Here is a 24,744-nt window from a genome sequence, read left to right as displayed (position 1 = left end):
GCTAACACATATAATGCTTACACATGCCATCACTTCACATATATTAAGCTCATTTAATCCTCACAAAATCCTTATGAGGTTATTCCCATTTTTCTCATGAGGAAAGTGAGGCAGGGAGAGGGTAAGTGACTTGAACACAGCAATCATCTATCTGGCCCAGTTTTTTTTTTTTCCTTCTCTTCATTTTATGGATAAGCAATGAGGCTGAAGCAAGAAGGGACTAATCTAAGGTCACAATTAGTAAAGGTGACAGTAAGAGAACCTATATTTGTTTTCTTATAAGAAAGGGGAGAAAACTAATGTCAGATGGCCAGATAAAAAAGGATGAAAGGGTGTGAATGATGTGATTGTCTAAAACCTAGAAGATATTTATGCAACTCTAAAAACCAGAAGACAATGAATTAATAACTAATAACTGGTACTTGTAAACAGTTATATTCATCCATTCTTGACTATGTCCTAGCCACAGAGCCAAGTACATTTGCTTCCCTGTTTACAGAGTTGTAAGAGTAATGGGTTAGTTATGGTCCTGGCTCATATCTCACTAGTCTAGTGTCTGTGAGTAAATGAAAAGAAAGACACTCTCAGTCACACAAAGTCTCAAAAAGCCCACCCTTCTCCAACGGTGACTCAAAGCAGTATTTCAGTTGTATGAGAAATTAATCAAAATAAAGAACTCAGGGAATAGGAACAGGTTTATGTAAAAGAAATGGCAGCAAACAACCAAGACAGGAAAACTGAGTTAATCGTTAAGGCAATTGGAAAGGGCCATGCAGATGTTAAAAAAAAAAAATAATTCTCGAAAGAGAAGACATGTAATGCAAAATATGACTAATGGCTCGAAACTAGAAGTCTAGTTTCTGCCCACCTGCAAACCTGTGCCCTCTAGGAGCCTCGAGCTGCGGCTGGACCGCAGGTGCGGGCCTTGCACTTGACAGGTCTCAGGCGTGCGAGCTCGGCGGGGGCACGGGACTAGCGGGTCGCTCCGTGCTTGTCCCAGGTGGGCCCCTGCTTCTTGCCTGATGAAGGTGCTGTTTCTTCAGCCGCACTTTCCTGTTGCAGGGGTGTGGATGGCCCATTTCCTTCGTTTTCAGCGGCGACAGTTTCTGTTTTATCTGTTCAGTCACTTCAGTGGTAACTGGGGGAGGCTGTCAGCTTGCCATCCTGACCCAAGGGCGAGGGGTCCATCTAGCTCCCCCTCCAGGCTCTTCCTGAGGCGAGGACGGCAGGTCCTTGGACAAGACTTCTCAACTCCCACTCCCTGTCACCCACACACCAGCACCGGGTCAAAAAAAGTAGATTTTTCCAACCCCCCAGGTCAGCCAAAGTCGGAGTGTGGGTAAGATGGAGGCCTTCTCCTGGGCATCCGTTGTCCCAGATGATCTCATTCTGTCCTGTGCCCTGGCTCAACTCGGCTGGAGCCGGCGCGGCCCGGCGCGGGTGGGAGCGAGCGGCGGGGAGGGGGGGCCCCGGCCGGGGCGGGCTGGGAAGCGCGGTGGCCGCGGGGCTGACACCACCTGGCGGAGTCTTGGGGAAGAGTCTCAGAGGCGCGCGCTCCTCGGCGCCCCGCGCACCGCCGCCGAGCCGCCGGGAGCTCGCCGCCGCGGGTCAGCCGCGGGGGGCGGCGCAGGGCGGCCCCACGCGCGGGCAGCTCCGGCTGGGGCTGCGATCGGAAGGCGGCGCCCAAGTTTTATCAAGGCCGAAGAGGGCAGGTGCAGCCGCACAGAGCCCGGGCGGCGCTGGCGGGATGCCCGCGGACCGCGCGCGGCCAGGGGCCGTCCGGGGGCGGCCTTCCCCGGCCTGGTCTCGGAAAGGAGCACCCGCGCGCCTCGACCCGGCGCCCTGCGCCCTTGGCGCGCCCTGGTTGTGCTCCCGGAGAGCCCCAGCCTCCTCCCGGCCGCGACCCGGGCCCCCGCGCCTTCCCAGACCCTGGGGTCCCTCGCGGGCGCTCGCCCCGCGGTCCCGCACGGCCACGCCTGCGGGTCGCGCTCCGCGCGGGGCCAAGCCTGCCTGGGTCCCGCCGCGCCCGCGCCCGGGGCAACCCCGCCTGGCCCTCTCCGCGCGGCGCCCCGCGCCTTCCCCAGCTCCAGCCGCTCGCTCTTTTCACACCTTCCAGTGCCCGGGCCCCGGCGCCTGATTCAGCGCTTAGTAATTAATTTGGCGTTTCAGAATGGTCAGCGGGCTGGATAATAGGCGCATTCATTCCCCGGGCTAATCTGAACAGAGGTGGGAAGAAAGGCTTTCACAGACAGAAAATGCCATTCGCCCAGCGCTCAAAGGGGCTGTCACTCCCAGAATAAATCGCCGCCGCGCCCGCCGGCTCCTCTGGCCATTTCCATGCAGCGCCGGGGAGCGCCGCGGACCCGCGGGCCTCGGCCTCCGCTCCCGGGAAGCCCTCACCCGAGTGCCTTCTCCTGTCCGACGGGACCCCAGGCGGGGGCCGAGGGGAAATCGGGCACCAGGGGGCTCGTTTGAAGGCCGCAGGGGACAAAGAGATTGGTTATTAAAGAAGAAGCTAAATAAACTAGGAGGCGCGGCCCGGAGCTGATTCAGGGCGCAGACGTTGGAGCTGGGGCGTCGGAGAACAGCCTCACAAGCTCCAGCGATGTGCAGAAGAGGAACCGCGGCCCAGAGCCAGCCGTCAAAGACTTGCCCCGGGTCACACAGCAAAATTTGGGGGTTCCCAAATTATGAATCAAACTCAGTGGGGAAGCATAGATGATAGAAGCAGGGGCGGGTCGGGGACCTCGCGATCCGCCCTCGGGCATTGTGTCCTGGGGCTCTTGCCATCCCCCTCCTCCACCTGCGACCTGGCAGGTGACAGGGTGCCCTCCCGCTCCCTCCTGCGGAGACCTTGGGGTCTGCCCAGAGGCGTCAGCCGCTCAGGGGAAGGTCGTTTTACTCTTTGACCCCTTCTCGATCCCACACAGTGCCCAGGGTTGCTCCCAGGATTGCGCGCAAACGGCCTACGGGCCCGCGAGAGCGCGGGGTCTTTCCCCGGCGGTGCCCGCCGCCCCCTGGCGGAGCGGGAGGGTGCGCTCCCGCCGCCGCCCTGACCCTTCGGGTGGACGGCGCCCTGGGCGCGGCCGTGGAGCGATGGCGTGGGCAGGCCTTGCTCTCCAGCGTGAGGTGCCGGCGCTACATGTCCTTTGGCGCTCACCGTGTGTCCACTTTGCTGGACATATTTGGCCCTTCCGTCCCAGTGGGGCCCTCCGGTCTGGGAAAGGGAAGGAGCTGTGGCTCTGAGGCTGAATCTGGGCTGAAGTGAGAAGCTGGAATACGGAGAAAGCTGGGGGAAAGAGGCATTTCTGGAATGGGCAGATGGGTGTCCCAGGGCACATGGAATCCCAGCCTGCCCACTCCCGTCTGATTCTGTTTCCTCCTTTGCAAAGCAAGGATGAAATGAGATGGGCATGGGAAGGGCGTGGCCCCAGGGCCGGGCACTGGGTAGAGGGGTCCCACTTACCATTCACCCTCAATCACAACTCTTCTGGCGCCCCTCCAAGTTTCCACCAACATCTTTTCTTGAGACTTTCATGACTTCTTAAGTTTTGAGTACCCCAATTTTCTCCCAGGATGTCCCTCTACCCACCCCTTGATGCTTCTGGGTTCTAGTATGGGGCTCTCCTAAGAGCAAGGGAGCCTTTCTGAGATTCTAGAGACAACTTGCATACAACTAGTGTTACCGAGACTGGAAATGACTTAGTGGCCCATGTTACCAAGTCAGTAAGTGAGAGGACTTGAACTGGAGTGCATTCCCAGGCAGCATAATGAATCTCTGGCTACAAAAGCCAGTAGCTCTTGGTCCCATCCCAGAAGTTGCTGTGCTGGGTCTGGGCATGGAAACCTGCATTCTAAACCAGCCTCCCAAAGCATGTTGACACAGGTCATAGAGGGACAGTACTTAGGAAAATGCAGCCCAAATTGGGCTCTTTCCCCACCAGCCTCTTCTCGCCCAGGCCCACGGGCTTGTTTCCTGGGGCTTGTATTTAACCAAAACAGCCTTTCTGTCTGTCTCCACCACCCAGGCCATAGTGGGTGGGGTCTGCTTCTAGGAGATATCTTGGGATCCCCCAGAATGTGGAACCTAAGAGCAGAGCTGTGGTAGGTGAGCCAACCAACTCTGGCAGGTGAGAAATGGTCCAAGGTTCCAAAGCCAGAGGCCCCGTCCAACCAACACGCTTTCACTGTACACCGCAGGCCCCACACAAATGTGCCCTGGGGCTCCCCTTAGCAAAGCAGATGCTGCCCACGCCAGGGACAGAGGGGCTGTTGGTGGGACTCTGTGGCAGCAATGACCCAGGTGTGATCCAACACCTGCCCTCACCACCCTGGGGTTCAGAGGGAAGAAGGTGTGAAAGGAGGCAGGGAGAAGGCCAACAAGAGGGGAAGAAAGCGGGTGGGAGGAGGAGAAGCCCTTAGGAACGGCGGTGGGGAGGGGGGGGACGACGAGCCCCTATTTATGTAAGCCATTTGTAGCTGTGGATTGTAAAACTGGGCAGGATTCTCTGGAGTAATTCATAGTGTTTGGACAAGACAAACATTGTTCTGCTTTAAACAAACCTCCAGAAAGGTCAGCCTGGTTCATCCCTTTGCTTCGAGGCTCTGAGACTATCCAGATGATGAGAAAATCAGATCTCAGCTGAGGGGCCCAGGCCAGAAGCAGCCGTCTCCTGAGCCCTTAGCTCCCCGGGTGGAAGTACCCAGCAGAGGGAGGGCCCTGGGCTCCCGCTGACATCCCTGGAGCCAGGAGACGTGGGCAAAGGGGGTTGGGAGCGACGCACGTCACAGCTGGTAAGACCTGATGATGCCAAGGATCATCCCCGTTCTAGGGCACGGCTAGCCTGCCCTGCCCCGAGAGTCCCCAGGTCTGGAGGTCAGCCATCTGGGTGAAGCGGTGATGGGAATTGTGGGCTCAGGGAGGCAGTCCTGACTTCGAGCCCCTCACCCTCACGCCCAGATGTGCCCCTGGACTCCAGGAAACCCATGTTCCATTCATGTGGACACCCTGGCTGGGTCCCTTTGGGTTCATTTAGCAAATAAGTCTTGAGGACCTCCTATGTGTTAGGTGTTGGGGTTAGATGAAGGGGCAAGAAAGATGGATGTTGGCGGGTCTCCCTGACCCTGAGCTGAAGCCAATACTTACTGATATTTATTAGTCATGCTCAGTGTCTTATTAGTTATTGACTCTTAGTAATATATTATCAATGCATGTTAATGCATAAGCCCGGTATTTCCCTAATTCTTCCAGTTGCTGTCCTGCATCTGGTCTCCAGGTGCCCAAGGCAGTTTGGCATCCACTCAAAAGGGTGGTGTTTCTGTGGTAACCATGGTGATGGTGGTGGCTCTGGGTTAGCTGGTTCTACGTAAGTTTATAAAAAATTGTATTTGTGTAAAGCTTTGGAAACCTCAGGGCCTTTTGCATATGCTTTTTTCCCCCCAAGTTAACCTAGTACTCCTGATACCCATGGAAGACAAGTAATAATTACTCTCCACATTGTTCAGAAGAGGAGTTTGATGCTCAGTGACGTGAGGTGCCTTGCCCGTTGTCAAGGACAAGTTAAGGGTGGGGCATGTGTTTGATTGGGGTACAACCCAAACACGTCTCTTGGGCCAGCACCACCCTCCTGACCACCCAAGGAGCTCCCTGCAAAGAGTGCTAAGAGGGGAGTGGTGTAGCTCAGAGGTTGAGTGCCTGCCTCCCATGTACGAGGTCCTGGGTTCAATCTCCGATACCTCCTGAAATATATAATAATAATAATAATAATAATAATAATAATAATAATAAAAGAGTGCTAAGAACCAGGGCTCCAGGCACTCAGCCCAAGGCTGGGAGGTGGCTCCTAGGCTAGGTCAAGTCCATCCAGCCCTGTGTCCAGTGTCCAACATCATTCCATGGGCTGGCATGATGGTGCCCCTTGCCTGATGTCAGTCAGCTTCTATGGTTCAGGGAGATGCCCCTCTCTTCTCCCCAAATCCTAGTTTCCTTTAATATCTTATTGTGGTTGAATGATCTATACACATAACCCAATCTCTTTGGAATCACTGACCTTTGTTTTCATCCTGTACCATTTGTACCATCTCTTGGAGTAAAGTCCCCTAAATTTTCTCCCTGTGTGACATCTAGATCAGTAATACTTCATTTATTGACATTTAGGGAAAATAAGCTGTTTTACATCATGTTTTTTTTTTCTTTCCAGTTAGCAGAGACATACTCCTTTGAGTAGAGAAACTTTTCTGTAATCCTTTTTCATGAAAACCATTTTTCCGTCAAGATCATGATTTTGGTTTTTTCCACCTCAGTTAGCAGAAATAAATTCAGCAGGCACTCCTTTGGTGTGGTTGAGTGGGTGACCCACAACCCATTTTGATGACTTATAGCCATCTGGGCAATTCCCTCAGCCTTCCTGGCCTCAGTTTCCTCCCCTGTAAACTGGGAAGCACTGGACTGAATGCTCTCTAAGGCCTGCTCCTGTCCTTCTCTTATTCTGTCTGGCTTGAACATAGTGACACCCTTGGGAATTCTTGGGGGTTGCAGGACCTGTCCTGAATTCCTGGGTAGGGGCTGAGAGAGATTCTGTTGTCAGCTGTCACTGGGCCATGTATCAGAGTTCAGCAATCACCTGTTTCCCAAGGATTCTAATCTGTGGTTCTCCATGACTCTGGAGGAACAGAAGATGCCAAGCCTCAGCTGGTTCTGGCGTCTTTGTGGATTAAAGTTCCCTGATGTTGTGGCTATGGTCCTTTCAAAGGCCCAGGAGACCATGTACTTATTGGACTGAGTTCTGGATCACAAAGGTTGCTGGAGTGCTGGCCTCTAGAAAAGGAAGACTGGAATATTATAAGAAAAAGAAGTAAGCTCTTGGCAAGCTTCTGCTGAATCCAGCATTGTGGGTTCATAAAGAATAGTGAGATGAGGTCACTGCCTGTGAGAAGAAAACCCAAACAAAGACTTCGAGAATGTTTCAAGAGAGTGAGTGGTCCCTCTTTTTGTCCCTCACCTTTTAAGATTGAAAGGGGGACCTTTTTAACTCTGGAATTTCTGGGATTTTCTGATGTATTAGTTTCCTATTGCTGCTATAACAAATTATGACAAACTTGATGGCTTAAAACAACAGAAATGTACTCTCTCACGGTTCTGGAGGTTGGCAGTCTGAAACCAGTATCATTGGGCCGAAATAAAAGTGTCAGCAGGCTATACTCTTTCCAGAGGCTGTGGGGGACATCCATTCTTTGCCTTTTCCAGGTTCTGGTGGCTGCTGGCGTTCCTTGGCTTGTGGATGCAGCGCTCCAATCTCTGCCTCCACCTTCACATCACTATCTCTTTCATCTGTTCAAATATCTCCCTGACTTCCTTTCTCAAGGATACATGTGACTGCATTTAGGGCCCACCCCAATAATCTAGGATAGTCACCCCATTTCAAGATCCTTAATTGCATGTGCAAAAGTCTCTTTCTCTCTCTGTAACATTCACAGGTTCTAAACATTAAGATGCAGGTATCTTTTGAGGACTAATTTTCAACCTACAGCTGGTCACTGTCTTCAATTATCTGTGACACTGTGGTCTTTGATTAATTTTAATGAATTTATAGTATGCTCTTATTTTGGCCCGGGCAGTCTACCAAACACTGGGCATTCAGAAAGAAAAGACATAGTTCCTTCCTCATGAAGTTCATGGACAAGACGGGGAGACAGTATTAAGACAGTATTAAGAGCTGTGGGAAAAACAAGCAGAAGGGCCTTAGAGGTGCCTAGGAGGGATCCTGGAGGAATCCCAGTGCATAAAATCCAAACTCCTTCTCAAAGACTGGTCTGCAAGGCTCTGCATACAGAGCGCTCCCTGCCTCTCTCACCTCCCGCCCCTCACCCTTGCTCGCTGAGCCCCTGCCAACCCAGCTGCCTTCGAGGGGCTTACAGAAGGCAAGCTGTGCCTCAGGACCTTTGCATTTGCTATTCCTTCCACCTTGAATGCATCCCCCTCCCTGCTTTGAGCCCCACAATCCCCTTCCTCATTTCATTCACTCTTCTCATCTGGATCCTACAGAGTGGCCCCCCTCCCCCAAATTCCCTTGTCTAATGACCACCTTCCTTCCTGGCACTCTCTGTCCCGCTCCCCTGCTTCGTTTGTGTTCATAGCACCTATCACAAAGTGCCCTTCTCCAAGCCATCTCTACCTCAACAACATTTTGAGGTGTGATGACAAGAACTACCCAGAAGATTCTAAATGCATCCTGTTTTGTTTCCAGTTCTCTTTACAAAAATGCATTAAAGAAAAAAAATTTTTTTAATTTAAATTTTTGGTCTCAATAGCACATTGTATTACCGGATTTTTATCTAGGTTCTTGGCTATGCTGCAGAAATGACCTTCAAGAGCACGCCAGGTGAGTTAGGTCAGTAATTTATTCAGGTAGGGAGGGAAGAGAAATGGGAGAAAATAACAGAAAATAACAGAGCAGGGGTCCCAAGTAGAGAGGAATGGGGTAAAAAGGAATAAAAGAGGGCTGATTTACAAGCTACAATTCCCCATTATAGATTATAAATCCCCAGGTTTACTTGCGTGGCCACATGGCAGAGGAAAAATGGCGAGGGCGGTGCACAGAGGGCAGGTCGGGTCCACAGGCAAGAGAGCAGGGCAGGAGCACTCAGACCTGGAGGTTTGCTTTATAAACTAGTAATTATCCCACCCCTTTGCTAATGGCAGGGGAGGGGCTCCAGCTGCTTGCTGTTTTGATTGATTACCCCACCCATCAATCCCTTAGTGAGGATCCAGTGATAAAGTCCCTAGGGAACATCCGGGGCTTTTCCTTGCTCCCAGAAGAAGTCTTTGTTCTGGATAGCAGAATCCTGGGGCTGGGGGTCTTCCAGCAGCCGTCTTGGGGGTTACTGATGTCCACATGGACTCTCTGCCAGGTTCCAGATCTGACTATTAATTCCCTCTCTTACAGCCTGCTTCAATTGGACTAAATTTCAAGTGGCTCGGAAGGGGGTGAAGGGTAGTTACTCCATGGGGCATTTGGAAATGTGAGGAGCCATTTCTGGTAAGGAACTGTTGTGCGAGTGTGTGTGTGTGTGGGGGGGCTACTAGCAATCCGTGGACAGTGGTCGGGGATGCTAAATGCCAAGCAACAGACAGGACAGTTCTGCCCAGTGAAGAATTTTCCTGTCCCAAATGCCAATAGCACCTCTGTTGAGAATTGTAGGAAACACTTTGTACTTAAGCCCTAAAATAGCATTTTTTGATCGTCTCTGATAACCTTTCATCCTAGAAGGGCATTTCCAATGACTTTTCCCCAAGTGCATCACCTTCTATTAAGCCAGTCTGTGTTTCTTGGCCTAGTCATAAAAACCTCTTGAGATCCTTCTCCAGTTTACCCCCTTCCTTTGGCATCACTCCTACGTCATCTCAAAACCTCCAGGTTTCACCAAGGGGACTCCTTCCTTCAGATTTTGTGAAAATGTTAAATGAGCTGAGCCCCAACTCTGAGCTCAGAGCCCCCCTCACCCCCCATTATTTTCTCCACCGGAGTACCTCCTTTTATCCACACCCTTTGTTTCCTTCCTCAAGGCCAGTCTCCCATCCATGACAAAGCTTCCCCCATGGTGACCCGTTTTCTTTATTTTAATAGCATTTGGGGTGGGACCTTGTCAAAAGCTTTTTTGCAAATGAAAATAAATTACATCTGCTGGTTCCCCTATCCACAGGCATTTTCACCCCTTCAAAGAGCTCTGGTAGATTAAAGGATTTGGCGGATTTGGAGTTTGTATGGGCTTCTATGCCCAACTCCTGAGTCCTCAGCCGAAAAGCCTGCCAAAGGGCAGGCCTCAGCTGAAGATGCAAATAAACAGCACTGAGGAAATGGCTCCATCTCCAGGCACCCCTACATAGGCCCATTCATCCACGTTCCAAAACCTTTTCTAGAACCATCCATCTCCTGCAGTCCTTTCAATCTGCGATCCCTTGAGCTGAGGTCTAGAAGGCCATTGGAATGGGAAGATGCCCCAAAACCCTTCCAGAGTGAGGGAGCTGGGAGCCAGATCTGAGGATTATGATAAATTTTTAAAAGTCATATATTGAGCACCAACTGTATGCCAGCTGCTTTCCTCTCATTTTAAAAATCCCTTGGTGGACTTGGCCCAGTGGTTAGGGCATCGGTCTACCACATGGGAGGTCCGCAGTTCAAACCTCGGGCCTCCTTGACCCGTGTGCAGCTGGCCCATGCGCAGTTCTGATGCGCGCAAGGAGTGCTGTGCCACGAAGGGGTGCCCCCCACATAGGGGAGCCCCACGCGCAAGGAGTGCGCCCCGTAATGAGAGCCACCCAGCATGAAAGAAAGTGCAGCCTGCCCAGGAATGGCGTTGCACACACAGAGAGCTGACACAGCAAGATGACACAACAAAAAGAATCACAGATTCCAGTGCTGCTGACAACAACAGAAGCGGACAAAGACGACGACGAAGCAAATAGATAACCGGGGTGGGGGAGAAGGGGAGAGAAATAAATAAATAAAAATAAATCTTAAAAAAAAAATCCCTGCCATAAACTGCAAGGTAAATGTCATTACCTCCATTTCACCGTGAGAGGGCAGGTAAAGCAGCCTATCCAAGGTCACACATCACCTTTTGAGTCAAGTTCTTTCCGTTTCTGAAGGAAGCACATTCCCTCTCTCTTGGGGAGAGGCCAGGCCCTTATAAGAGTTGCTGCCCTTCCCAGTCTATGTCGGGGGTCCTAGGAACCAAGTCATCCAGTGTCTGTCCTCTTAACTGAACCAGACAAGCTCAGAAATGCAAAAAGTCCAGGTCACAGCTTGTGCATCCCTTTGTCCAGGGAGGGCTGGGATCCATTTCTGTTGAAAAGCTCAACAGCCAAGCCTGTGTTGATTCTAGAACCAGACCGTTTGGGTTCAAACCTCAGCTCCTCTACATACCAACGACATGACTTTTGGTAAATTACTTCTCCGTGCCTCAGTTTCCTCATCTGTGAAGTGGAGATAATAATATATGTGCCTCATAAAGTTGTTATGAGGATGGTTAGGTAGTGACGGTGAACGTGCTTAGAAGAGTGCTTGGTAGACATGAGATAAATGCTTAGTTTAAAAAATAAACCCTTGGTCATGCTCAAGATGAAGCCTCCTCTGTTCATCCCAGGATCTCCTAAATCCTGACTCTTCCTGTCTTCCTTCCTCAAAAACCATTAGCCCATGCCACTGGTGCCCCGATCCCCGGGTACACTCTCCCACATCCTCACCCTGTTCCCAGATGCCCCCCTCCCCCCTTCATGTTTACCCCACACTCTGAGCCTCTCCTGATGCCCCACTCCCACTGCAGCCCTCTTAAATGGGGTGCTCTTTCTCCCACACCACGCCCAGGAGGGGAGAGCCATTGGCCTCCTCAACCCCCGATGCTCCTTCCACCTGAAACAACGATGACAGTGACAACAGCAAGAAATTGCTGCTCCGCTGAGGCTAGAACCAGAGGGGGGGTGGTAGTCCACCTTCTACGACTCCCGCCTGGAACCACCTTTCCTATGGAGTCCATGCTTCTCTGCCAGTGAGGAAACCAGCTGGAGACTCAGTCATTTTCTCTGCCCCAAGGCCTGCTGCTGCTCCTGAGCAACTGAATTAACTGGCCTGCTCCTTGCCCATCACTTTCCCCTCTGCTTTTTGACAGAAACCCCACCTCGTCCACCGCTGGGCCTTGCCACCCCCCAGAACCGCTCCACCTCCAGAATCCTCAATTCAGACACCCAGTTCGGGACCACATCCTCCTCAGTCATCCCCTCTTTGATGATCAGAATTCCTGAATCCCCCAGACCAGCTCTGTCCAACAGAACTTTCTGTGATGATGGAAAGATTCCTTATCTGTGCCCACCAAACCAAGAGTCCCTAGTTGCATCTGGCCATGGAACACTTGAAATGTGACTGGTGCCATTGAGTAAGTGAACTTTCAGTTGTATTTCTTATTAATTAATTCAGACTGAAGTTGAAATCATCCCATGGGGTTCTTGGCCACCACATTGAACAGTGCAGCTCCAGATCCTTGGCCTTTCCAATTTCTCTTTCCAGCCTTGCTCTGTCTTCACTTCCTTCTCTCCTTGGCTTTGGCGCATCACCTCAGCCACCCTTTTGCCCTCTGTCCTTCTGCCCCAACTCTTGGACAAAATCTCAATTCTAGACCAAGCCAATCGTCTGCTTTCTCTAGTCCTACACCGGGGCTGCTGAGCTCAGCGGGGGTTGTCCCATGGCTCTGCTGTTGGCATTCTTTCTCCCAGATGATCACCAACTGCAAAAGAATTTAATTCTGCCCAGTGAGCTTTGTCCTCTTCTCCTTAGAGACTCTACCAAACCTTCTCTCCTATCCCTCAAGCCTCCAGTGCTTCACCTCTTCCCTGCCTCAGCAGATGGCCAAAGCTTCCAGACCAGCTGACTCCATTTGCAACACTATTTTATCTGCCTTCAACCTCTCTCTCTCAGCTGGTCTCTTCCAATCAACCAGGGCACACGCTCATATAGCTTTATCTTATAAACAACAATAAAAAATCCCAACTTCCCCTGGATCCCCCATCACCTTCCCGCTACCACCCTATCTCCTTCCTACCACTTGGATTCCCGCTTCTTGAAAGCATTGTCTACACTTGCTATCTCCACTTTCTCACCTCCCTTCACTACACACCCAGAGGCAGTCTGGCTTCTGTCCCCGACCACTCCTCTGCAACTGTTCTCGTCAAGGTCACTAATGACTTCCCTGTCGTTGAATCCAAAGGGCCCTTTCCAGATCTTATCTTGACCCCCAAGCACTGACTCCTCTGCTGTTTCTGCGCTCCCCCCTCTTGGAAACCCTCCTGTCCCTGGGTTTCTCCTGACTCCCATGGTTGTCCCACTCCGGCTACTTCTGAGTGTCTCCTCTTCCTAGGCCCACCCCTCCCGCCTGGCAGGTAAGGCTGTCTCTGGGCCAAGAATGGCGGCTCCCCTCCCCATGCATTCCTTGCAGAAACACCTGGGAATGTGCTTCCTCGCTCCAGAGCCGCACCGTGTGTTTTGAACGACAGCTCGCGCCCCGGCTCCCGCTGCTCAGAGCCTGACAGGCCTTTGCGGGTGTGTATTTATAACCCCGGCTTTGAGACGTTCTCACAACACTCGGACATCTGTTTTTTTCATCTGTCCCCTCAAAAGGCAGCGTGCTTTAGGAAGGGACACTTACAAATGAGAGGGCACCAGGGGGGGAGGTGGGGAGGCTGCAGAGTGGTCAGAAAACAGTGTCCTGTGAGAGATCATAAGAGGAACTGGGAATATTTTCCCTGGAAGAGATGAAACCGAGGGATGATCGGGACTGGTTTCAAACATTTAAGGGGTCGAGCCTTGGTCTGGACTGCTGTGTAGAGTTGGGACTGGACCAACGGTAGTGACAGGTGGGGGGGGGGGGCTTTGAACGGGGGTAGTGAAGTCTATTGTGTTCCAGAAGGTGCTGGAAACCTCTGGAAGCCCTACTGTGTTCCAGAAGGTGCTGGGGCCTCCCGGATACAAGGTGTGTGAGACAGTCCTGCCGACTGGCAACTACTAAAGGAGATAAGCTTGGACCTTAGTGACCACAATAAAAGTGGGAAGTGCCTCCCCTCACCACCCCGGTTAAAGATCACTGGCCCAAGCCCAGCCCGCCACATCATCAGACAGCAGCACCCTGGGCAGTGCGACTTCAAACCTGCAGGCGCACAAGATCCACCAAAGTCTCTGCTGACAGACACAGTACAGAGGAAGGCTTGGAGAGCGGGCGTCAATCCCGGCTTGGAGCCAGGCTGGGTGGGCAGCGAGCTGGGCACCCCGATCCGCCTCTCCGGGACCCCTGCCTGCCAGAACAAGTCCTTTCCTGACTTGTGTTTTGGTGCGATGCCATTGGCTTATAGCGAGGGCCGATCACAGAAACCGCCCCACGGAGCTGGCAGTTGTGTCTATAATGGGGATGTTGTCGGGGACGTCTACCCGTGACCTCACACTGCGTTCCCTTTATGAGGCCCCCCAGGAGAAATTCCTGTCTGATTTTAGCACCAAGAATAGTTGTAATTCTCTTGAGCAATAGGTCTGTTTTTATCTCATGGACACTGGGAATTGTGTAACTGACATGGTCTCCTTTTCATTTGGGCTGCGGGGAAGCTTGGGGACAAATTTGTGGCCCACCCACAGGAGGTGAATAGGGCATCCCAGGGTGCATTTGAGCCTGATTCCCATCTCTACTCAGTCTTCCCTCTTATTTTTCTTTCTTCTCTTAGCTAGCCTTCTTATTTGACTGCACAAAATCTAGACTTACAAACAAAAATAAATTAAAATCACCAGAAATTGCACTCTCCAGAGATCATCACTATTAACAATGTTGTCATTTTATGCATACTTTTTTTTTAATAAAAATGAGATTATACCGAGCATAGTATTTTTTTTTGGGGGGGGGGGTATAGAGTTTTCTAATCTGCTTTGATCATTTTATAATATGTCACATCTTTCCATGTAATTTCATATGCTTCTTGAGCAAAAATTTGAATTTCTGTATAGCTCTAGCAATTTAATAACTAACATTTATACAACCATGTTGTATAAACAATTATACAACCATGAACCTGGTTTTACGTGTATTAACATATACATGTGTGTGAATGTATATGCATGTATATTATATAATTATATTAGATAACTAGAACACTCATATGGGTTAACTCATGTGATGCTCACAGTCCTCTGAGGTAACTACTAGTGTCTCTCTTTCACAGAAACCAGGCATGGAAAGATGAGAAACCTGCCAAGTTCATGCAGCAGAGCCAGAATTTGAATCCAGGCCACTGGCTCCAAAGTATGAGCTCCATCCGGGTTTGCTGTCTTTTGGTATCCTGTTGTCTGTTTAACAGCCCACAATAATGACACATTTCATTTATTTCCTTTTATCTCACTTTTAATTTGTGTCCTTTTGCCATATTTCTAAGTACCCTTGAAATTGCCTCTGCCCCAAGACAAGGCATAAATTGTGGCGAGTGGTAAAGGGCACTGTCCCGCGAGGGAATGGCTTAGTTTCCTTGCTGGTTGGTGAGCTCCTGTCCCTGGCAGTGCTGGCGTGGGTGGCCCTCTCTCAGGGAAGCTGGGGAAGGCATTCTTCCAAGGAGGCCCAACTGGGCCAGACAAGCCCCGAGGCCCCTTGTAACGCTCCGATTTTCTGACTTTGTGAAAACGAGGCATGTACTGGAGGTAGGGCAGCAAGGCGGCTCCTGAGCCAGAACCAGGACCTGGGGCATCCAATCCAGGATGGTGACTAGACCCCACATCTAAAAGTCACACGGAAACCAAGAGAGCCTGCAGTTCAAACTCTCAGCCCAACGCCTTCTTTCCCTAAGGCGCTTTGGCAGCTCCTGCAACATGTTCCAAGGACGCCCTTACTGTCCTCAGCCCTTTTGTTAAGGAGACAGGGAATGATGCAAGAAGCAGCTTGGTGGCCAAGAGGATGCCCCTGAGACTAGAAACTGGGGAGGAGGGGGTCTCCATCGGACAAAAGGCATAGATTGTGTTTGCTGTTTACCCGCTGGGAGATCTTGGGCAAGTTTCCTCACCTCCTGAAACCTCAGTTTTCTCACCTGCAAAATGGACTTAGTACCCATTGCTGCGAGCATCCCACGAGATGGTCCAGGCTTGAGGAGAGCACGGTTACGCCTGGTTCGGGGGATCTAGGGAAAGTGGGGCTTGCCCCGAGCCCGCAGCGCGGCAGACCAGGCTGGGAGGGGTATTCGCCAGTGCCCGGGTGCTGCCCGGTTGCTCACCCCGTCATCTCCTGCCCTCCACAGCTTCCCCGGCGGAACAGGAGCCGCGTTCCGGGGAAGGTGAAGACGAGGTGTGTGTGGGGGGAGGGGCAGCCCCTCCTCGCCGGGCGCGGGGGGCTGCGCGCCGCGGCGGGGAGCAGGCCGAGGTCACCTCCGCCGCCTCCTCCTCCCCGATCCCGGGCCGCCTGCCCACGGGGGCACGGCCCTGTCCGCGGTGCCACGGGGGCCATCGGGCTGGGTTCGAGGAAGGCCCGACCTCCTCGCAGCAGTGAAAACAAACACAGATGTGGTCGGCGGGGACCCGGAGGGAGCAGCCCGTCCCCTCCCCCCAGCCCGCGCGCTCCCCCGCGGCGCGGGGCCCGCGGGAACCTGCGCGGCTCGCGGGGCAGCGCGGGGGCGCGGGCGCGGCTGACAGTCCCCGGCCGGGCCCCCGCGTCCCTCCCCGGGGTGCGCGCCGGGCCCAGCCCCTCCCCGGGGCTTGCCGGGGCGCTCCTCTCGCTTTCTCTTTGTCTCTGCGCCCCTTTCTCGGGCTCCCGGGTGCCCCCCGCCCGCGTTCTCGCGCCCTCGCCGCGCCGCCGTTCCCCTGGCCCTCCCTCGGCGTCTCGGGCCGGTTCCCTTGAACTTTCTTCTTTCCCGGGGTTAAAACTTCGCCCGCTCGCGGGCGGCTGCTCGCCGCCGTTATTGGCCGGCGCCCCGCCCGCGCCCCGCCCCCCGCCCCCGCGCTCCCCTCCGCCCCCCACTCCCGGCGCGAGTGGCGGCGGCGGCGGAGCCTTCGGGGGCGTGCGTGCGTGTGTGTGAGTGCGCGCCAGCGAGCGTGAGTGTGTGTGCGCCCCGGGCGCGGGCAGGGCAGGACTGCGACCTCGGCGGCGGCGGCGGGAGCCGGGCGGCCGCGTCGTCACTCGGGCGAGAGCGGCGGCGGCGGCCGGGCCGGGGCTGGGGCAGCGGCGGCCGCGCCGGGCATGGAGCTGGCAAGCCCGCGCTGAGGCGGGACGCGCCTGCGAGCAGCCAGCGAGAGGCTCCCCGCCGTCCGGCGCGCGGGCTCCCCGGCCGGGGCCAGGCAAACTTTTCTTTCTCTTTGCCCGCTGCAGAGGTAAAGTCCCCGGCGCGGACTCCCTGGCGGAGACGCGATCTCGGGGAGCTGGGAGGGCGCCTCAGGCTGCGGGAGGCGGGGGGAGCGGGGCCCGTGCGGGATCCGGGGTACCCGGACCTTTCTGTGGCCGGACTTCGGGTGTGAAGCGGGCTGGCCGGAGACGGGCCGACGGGCGCGATGGATGCCCCTCGGGCGGCGTGGAGGCGGCGGTGACGGGGAAGCCGAGCGTTGGCTCGCGGCCTCGGCTCGCCGTCCCGCCCGGAGGAAGGAGCGCGGGCGGTGCGGGCTCGGGGTCCCCCCCCTCGGACTCGCCCGGCCCGCGACTCGGGGGAGCGAGGAGGGCACCCGGCCGCGGGGTTGGTGCCGGGGAAGCCGGGCGTTCGCCCGCGCCTCCGCTCGCCGCGCCGCGGCGGGGCGGCCCGGCTGAGCGCAGCTCCCCTCTCTCCGCAGGCGCCTTTCCCGGCGGGCGGACCGACTCCTCGGCGCGGCGGGGCCGGGGCAAGCTGGACGCAGCATGATGCGCGCAGTGTGGGAGGTGCTGGCGGCTCTGGCGGCTCTGGCGTGCCTGGTGGGCGCGGTGCGCGGCGGGCCCGGGCTCAGCATGTTTGCGGGTCAGGCGGCGCAGCCCGACCCCTGCTCGGACGAGAACGGCCACCCGCGCCGCTGCATCCCCGACTTCGTCAACGCGGCCTTCGGCAAGGACGTGCGCGTGTCGAGCACCTGCGGCCGGCCCCCGGCGCGCTACTGCGTGGTGAGCGAGCGCGGCGAGGAGCGGCTGCGCTCGTGCCACCTCTGCAACGCGTCGGACCCCAAGAAGGCGCATCCGCCCGCCTTCCTCACTGACCTCAACAACCCGCACAACCTGACGTGCTGGCAGTCGGAGAACTACCTGCAGTTCCCGCACAACGTCACGCTCACGCTGTCGCTCGGCAAGAAGTTCGAGGTGACCTACGTGAGCCTGCAGTTCTGCTCGCCGCGGCCCGAGTCCATGGCCATCTACAAGTCCATGGACTACGGGCGCACGTGGGTGCCCTTCCAGTTCTACTCCACGCAGTGCCGCAAGATGTACAACCGGCCGCATCGCGCGCCCATCACCAAGCAGAACGAGCAGGAGGCCGTGTGCACCGACTCGCACACTGACATGCGCCCGCTCTCGGGCGGCCTCATCGCCTTCAGCACGCTGGACGGGCGGCCCTCGGCGCACGACTTCGACAACTCGCCGGTGCTGCAGGACTGGGTCACGGCCACCGACATCCGCGTGGCCTTCAGCCGCCTGCACACGTTCGGCGACGAGAACGAGGACGACTCGGAGCTGGCGCGCGACTCGTACTTCTACGCCGTGTCCGACCTGCAGGTGGGCGGCCGCTGCAAGTGCAACGGTCACGCGGCCCGCTGCGTGCGCGATCGCGACGACAGCCTGGTGTGCGACTGCAGGCACAACACGGCCGGCCCCGAGTGCGACCGCTGCAAGCCCTTCCACTACGACCGGCCCTGGCAGCGTGCCACGGCCCGCGAGGCCAACGAGTGCGTGGGTGAGTGGGGCGCAGCGGCGCCGCAGGCGGGGAAGCGGGCGGCGGCTGCCGGGCCTTGCAGCCGCGGGTCCTCTGGAAGCGCGGGCGGCGGCTGAACCCGGGGATCACCGGCTGAGTGGACGTCGCGGCAACTGTGGGAGGCGCGTTCCGGGAGGTCCTGGGCCCGGGAGGGCTGAGAGCGGGTCACCTTCCCTCGCGTGGCGCTCAGGGTGGATGCCCGGGCTTGCGCCCCGTGCGCTCTTCCAAGCCAAGAGGAAGCCGGGGAAATCCTGCCGCGCAGGGGTTTTGCAGAAAGCTTGTCGACAGGTTTCCCTAAACCCGGATCCAAACGCATATTCATTCATTGTCTTATCCTTCAGTTGCCGGGACCCTGGGACCCACCTCTGCCCCCACCTCCGTTTCCTCGGGCTGCAGCTGGGCACGCTGTTGGGGACCCCAACCCCGTTCCCGAGAAGTTCCAGCCTCAAAATCACAAGTCCCTTGGGAAATGACAAAGAACTCTTTGGAATTTAGGGTTCGGTACCAGACGAGCATCACATCTGTGCCCTCGGCACTTAGCTTTTACGGTTTGAAAAAAAATTTTTTTTTCTTCTGAACAGCGTGCTTGTGTTAGTATAAGAAGAGTGATGTGATTTCAATTAATTACTATCTGCTGAACTCTACAAAGGAGAATTCAGTAATTATTTTAAACTAATTAATTACTGGTCCAGAAAAAGAAGGATACCAGATTTTTTGTTAGCTTCAGGGTCCTCGCGTGAAATTAAACCGTTTTGAATTAACTAAGGGCCCAGCTTCCGCACTTTTTGGTGGGGCTTTGGTTCTGGAAAGAGAAATTTGACAAAACCTGGCATTGGTGAATACTGTTGGGTCAAAGTGAGACTGGCAAAATAATAATGATAATGATAATAATAAAAATATGGTTTATTTCAGAATTGTGCGACTTTGCTGCTGTAGAAACTCCCAGTCACGAGTTTCTCCCCAGGGAGGGGGAAAAAGGGAGAGGGGGTAGGGGAATGGGAGTAAGACAATACAACAATGCATACGATTTTTTTTTTAAGTATGAGATGGAAACTTTCCAAACTCAGCAATTTATTTTAGTGAAAATTATTGAGTCTGTAAATCCTCCATTCGGTGTGCATCTTTGTGACCCTGTCGATTCGACGCCCTCCCACCCCCGACCTGGGGCCGTGTCCAGTGGCTTTACTCCCTGAGGCCAGTGCAAAGTTTGCTGGGCCCGAGGAACACGTTTGGAGGTCTGGTTCTGATTAATTGTGTCATGTTGTTGTCGACTAGTTTGTGCCTCATGACTGTGGATGCAGACTTCTGAGCAAGTGAATGGAAAACATGTCTTGGAGGGCCCGGTGGGCCCCCAGGCCCGGCCAGGCCGTCCTTGTCTGCGAACGGCCTTGCGCCCTGTTGCGTCGTGAGGCCTCCATTTTTGCACTCTGTGTCCAGCTTTCGCAGACTTAATTGTTCACGCCTCTCTGTTAAGGGGCAGAGCTGGTTCGAGTTGGAAGAGACTTTTTCTCCCCAGTATTTTAGAGAGAGAGTAGTCCCAATCCGAGTTATTGGTCCTCCCGAAGGAAATTCCTTTGATCTGCTCAGTTGGCTCAGAAATGTTGGTTTTTCCCATCTCTTCGCTTTTCTTCCCCCTTCCTCTTTTCTTTGCTTTCTTTTGTGCATAAAACCCTTTATTGACATTTAAAGAGCTTCCCGTGGTTTTGCTATCAGTTTTAGTTTGTGTGTGCATAGGAAAGATGAGTGGGCATTGGCACCAGCAGGCTCTAATTGGACAAAGTCAAGTGAATACATTGAGGCAGCTGAACGTGAGGTGGTGGTAAAATTTTGCTGGTCTGGAGATTCGTCTTAGCTTTTAGTATTGTCCAGATTCACCGCCCTCTTCTGTCTTGCTTGTAGAGACTTCACCTGTGTTTGTTATAATGCTGGTTGTGCATTTGAAGTAATCTCTACAGTTTAGGATTTTGTCTCTGTGACCAAAGAACTAACTTCACACCGCAAATTGGATTGGCCTTTTTTTGGGGGGTCAAATTGAGCAATTAACTAATGTAATTAGTAAACGTCTTTTGTTCAAACCGGTTAATTAGGTCAAATAACGACATAATCTACATGACAAATAGTTGGTTAACAATATTTTCTGGGTTTTACTGGAGTTATTTTAATTCTCAGTTGTTCGAGTATCTTTAAGTCTTGCCAATTATTCAGTCATCTCATAAAAGCAAAGCTAATTCAACTATGTTAAAGTTATTTATAGTTTCCTTTTTGAATAGATGTTCTGATACCTTGTAGATAGAGCTGGGAACAACAGGTTGAAGATCTCATAAAGTCTTAATTGAAGTCTTAGTGATTTTTCCATCATTCTGCAAAAGAGAAAGCGGGCCAGGACAATTTAGAAGTGATTTACAATGAGAGGTCGAGTTTTTTATGAAAAGTCCCTGTAGTGGAGATATGTGAATGAATTAGTATTTGACAGGTGTTCTGAGATATTGAAGGGCACAGTGCTAGGAAAAAGCCTTAATAAATCCTTCAAACACTAACTTTTGTATGATCGGTGACTCAGATTTTCCCCCCAACATAATCCCACTTTGTGAATTTCACATTGTTGACATTTAAAGTCAGGCTACCCAGAGTATTTACAGCAAACGTAAAGATATATCTTTTTTCATTCTCAAATTTAGTCTTGATAAAAAAATTAAGCATCATCACTGTGCCATTTTGTCTTACCCTTTATAAAATAAAGAGACATGATTTATAATAGACTAAAATGGCATCCCTCCCCCCCCCAAAAAAAACCCAAACTCTAAAACTCTAAAACACATTGATATTATTTGACTAAATGGTCCTTTGACATAGTGCTGAGATACTTGCACATTACTAAGACGTTCATTTACCTTATGTGTCTTTTTCCTCTGGTCAAGCTTTTCAGTGTTGTTTCAAGGTTCCATTCTCTATGGAATAAAAGTATACTTCTGGAAAACCCAATTTTATTTTAAATGCAACTGTGGATTTCTTCCATTAAAAAAACAACAACAAAAACACAACACTCAAAACAATACGAAAGACAAGACTACGTATAATGTTACAGCCTCGACAGCTCTCAGTGGAATAACTAAATACTTTCTTCCGCCCATATGTATCAGCCGTGTTCGCATGCTTCCATACACATATGCAGCTACATTCATCTTGTAAAGAGGCATCCATGCATGGTGGGGGTGTGTGTACATTCAAGAAAATGCATGAGCAGTTCTAAACCACCTGGGCTGCTAGACCCTTTTTTTCCTCCTTCCTTTTTTTTTTTCTTCAAAAGAGCATCTGAAGACCATATTGAGTTTCATAAATTATTGACATCAGTTTTAATCAGTGTCCCCCTGACGTCGGAGCTGTGTTAGTATTTAGCGCCCGACGAAGCATGCTGTTTAATCTTACTGTGGGGATGTCAGCCTAAGACCCTGCCCGGTTTGTGACAGGGTGAGCTTATGAAAACTCGTTTTGCGACTCACTCTATGGCTTTGCATTGCCCAGCCGTAACCCAAAACCCACACAAAAGACATGCCTGCAAGCACCGTGCTGGGCTGGCCTCCCGTGGTCCTGTGGTACCTGCAATGTGATGCTTGTAATTGTTTAAACATGGCTTGAGTGTGTGGGGGGGTAATCCCCATGCTGTAGATGGTTCTGCTGCTTATCCCCCCACCCCATCGTTCCAGGTAAGAGAGGGAGGTTACATTGGAGGTAAACACCCATGCAAAATCCAGAGGGCTAAAATGATTGCCTGCCTAGCCCGTAGCCTAACACGTAGCTAGAGATCAGGGACTGTTTTCAGTGGTAATAATAATGAGTATAATTATTGTCATTATTTTGATTAAGCCTTGAGGGCTTAGGCTTTGCCAAATACTTTCGTTAATTTAATCATTCCGTCCTTGTGACTATGCCAGAAATGGGCACTATTACTGTCCTTATTTTACCGAAGAGGACTCCATAGCCTAGAGATGTGAAATACCCAGAGCCGCACAACTAGTAGGTGGTGGAGCTGAGAACTCCAGCTTGGTGCTGATGCTTCGTTTTAGTGCATCCTCAGAGCTGCCTCCCACAGAATAGATGCGTGAATGGATATGTGGATGGATGGATGGACGGATGACAGGGGCACGTGCATGTATAGGAGAAAAGCCGAGAGAGCCTGTCATTTCTTGCTAGACCAGGAGGTGGTTCCTGGTTGAATATATTACATTACATGGCATTGTATTATATTACATTGCACTGTATTATATCAGGTACTATGTTATTATGTGAATACGTAGTTAAGTGTGAAGTTGTATGTATGAAGTTTTCTTTTATCTTAACCATCAGGTCTGGTGGGAGCTGGGAATTAGGAGAATAAGTGAAGTGTGTTTAACCCCTGGCTGGTGAGTTCTCAGCATCTGCAGGTATTGCCAGGGCCTGTGGATCTCTCTCGAAGGTGGTGAAACCCAGCTCATAGCCAGAAAGCCCTCTTTATCGGGCCTCTCCTTTCGCCCTCATTCTAAACTTCCTGCTGCTTCTCTGGAACATCCTGGAAGCCATCTAGGAAGCGGTTAGCAATGTCGTTGTTAAGGAGAGGGCTTTGATGGGGAATGGCATGCCTTGGTGGCTGGTGTGGTGCTGGTAGGTGCAGTTTAAATGTCCCAGCGGCCCGGGGCTGTCATTTATCTCTGTGGCAGCGGGAGCGAGGGTCTCTGCTGGGGACCTCATTAACACCTGGTGGGCAGGAACCTCCCTGCCCTGCCAGCTCTGGACACATTTGTCCCTGCTGCCCAAAGCCCGAGGAGGCTGCTGCTCAGACAAGGGAGGCAGCGTTTGTCAGAGTCAATCTTCTGGGGTGGGTCTGAGCATTTCCAGGCTCTGCCCAGACTTCTCTGTGACCTCCTCCTGTAGAAAAATGAGATCCTCGGAAAAGTATTTGAGACTTTATGTCCAGAGTAAATATTGGAAAGGCAGTGGGTTGAAATTCAGATGTTCCCTGGAAGGAATCCCCTCATTTTCTGCTCACAGCTGGTATCGATATTTCCTTCTTGAGATGAGTTGTGCTTTTCATTAAGTAAATTTTTTGTCTTGGGATTAAACCAACATTGTATTCTTAATAGACTTTTATGTTTACACTTCAAAAGCCCACCGGGTTGTTATTCGTGTTATCTTGATGGCTTCTACAGTTGTCTGCTCTGCTCACTGGCTTCACCAAAATAAATGGCTCTCTGGGGCTCTGGATTATAAAACAGCCTTATCTGTGGATGCACAAGTCCAGATATTTGGCGAGCCAGGATTTTCCTCTTTTCATAAGTGATGATCTTCCTTTGGGTTTCTGCAGTGCCTTTCAATATGGGAGACCAGAAGTCTCGGGAGGCTTTTGAAACTTGGGATTTAGGCCGGATACTTGCAGAGCGGCCCACAGCCTTTTGCCTCTGGTCTGGAGAGAAACGCAGCAGCATTGCTGCGGCCACAGCCTCGGGAGATGTTGCCTTGACCTCGAGGGCTGGGGACTGCAGGGTTCAGGGTGCCAGGTGAAGGCGGGGCTTGCATCCTGAAGCTAGACCACAGGTGCCTACTGTGCGCCTGGCGTTGTACCAGGTGCTTTACGTATATGCCTTGTTGCAATTGACCGAATTGCCACTAGGAAGGGAAGCATTGGAGAACAGATGTCCCTGACACCACAGGGCAGGTTTTGCACAAATAGAGCTTAGCGTGGACAAGTCTGCAGGGCATATCTTGGCATATTCTCTTGACACCATTGCCTACGGGGAGAGCAGCGGCGTTCATTTCAAAGACCAATCACATAGAAGCTGTGTCCTGTGTCCAACTCCCAGGGACAGCTGTTTGGAATAGTTCTTGAAATAAGTGAGCTGCCTGGGGCAGTCCTCTAGAGACAGTGCTATCTGCTGTCATGAGATTTGACTTGTGCAACAGAACGTAGTGAGTTCCAGACTGAATTTCTGCATTTTTATCCCCCCAAAATGTCTCACAGTTGTAAATCACCATTAGATCTTAACTTGCCTTTAAAAAAGGAGATAATTCACATAACTTTCCCCCTACATCAGAAGGCAGTGGCACGTTCTAGGTGTCAGTCCTTTGTCCACAGAGATACTGCTCCCTCCCTGTTCCCAGCTCCTGGGAGGCCGAGGCAAGGTATGTGTCCGGCTCTGAGAACATTGTTTTGTGCCACTTTTATCTCCTGATGAAGAGAGGGGACTGGGGTGGTGTGATTGATAATATGCAGTATTCAATGGTTTCTTACCATAGAATTTCTCCCCAGCACATTAGCAGCCCACTCCAAGCTTTATTCGCGATGG

The 24,744-nt window shown here is 52.5% G+C and overlaps 1 protein-coding gene and 1 long non-coding RNA gene across 2 annotated transcripts in view; both read left to right on the top strand.

The window, feature by feature from the left end:
• The first annotated feature begins 8,914 nt into the window (after positions 1-8,914).
• On the top strand, positions 8,915-14,913 carry LOC105744934 (uncharacterized). The gene is made up of 3 exons (XR_001117846.3): positions 8,915-9,038; positions 11,668-11,931; positions 14,753-14,913. It is a non-coding gene; the product is annotated as an uncharacterized lncRNA (long non-coding RNA).
• Positions 14,914-16,549: 1,636 nt separating this feature from the next.
• Positions 16,550-24,744, top strand: part of NTN1 (netrin 1) — a 184,903-nt gene continuing 176,708 nt past the window's right edge. The window contains exons 1-2 of the mRNA XM_058283488.2: positions 16,550-16,877; positions 17,328-18,409. Of these exons, the coding sequence (XP_058139471.1) occupies positions 17,392-18,409 (1,018 nt within the window). The 5' untranslated portion in view covers positions 16,550-16,877; positions 17,328-17,391. The remainder of the gene's footprint in view (positions 16,878-17,327; positions 18,410-24,744) is intronic.

Source organism: Dasypus novemcinctus, chromosome 21, assembly GCF_030445035.2.
Source record: "Dasypus novemcinctus isolate mDasNov1 chromosome 21, mDasNov1.1.hap2, whole genome shotgun sequence".
Taxonomy (NCBI): domain Eukaryota; kingdom Metazoa; phylum Chordata; class Mammalia; order Cingulata; family Dasypodidae; genus Dasypus; species Dasypus novemcinctus.
This window is presented reverse-complemented; position numbering and strand designations above follow the sequence as displayed.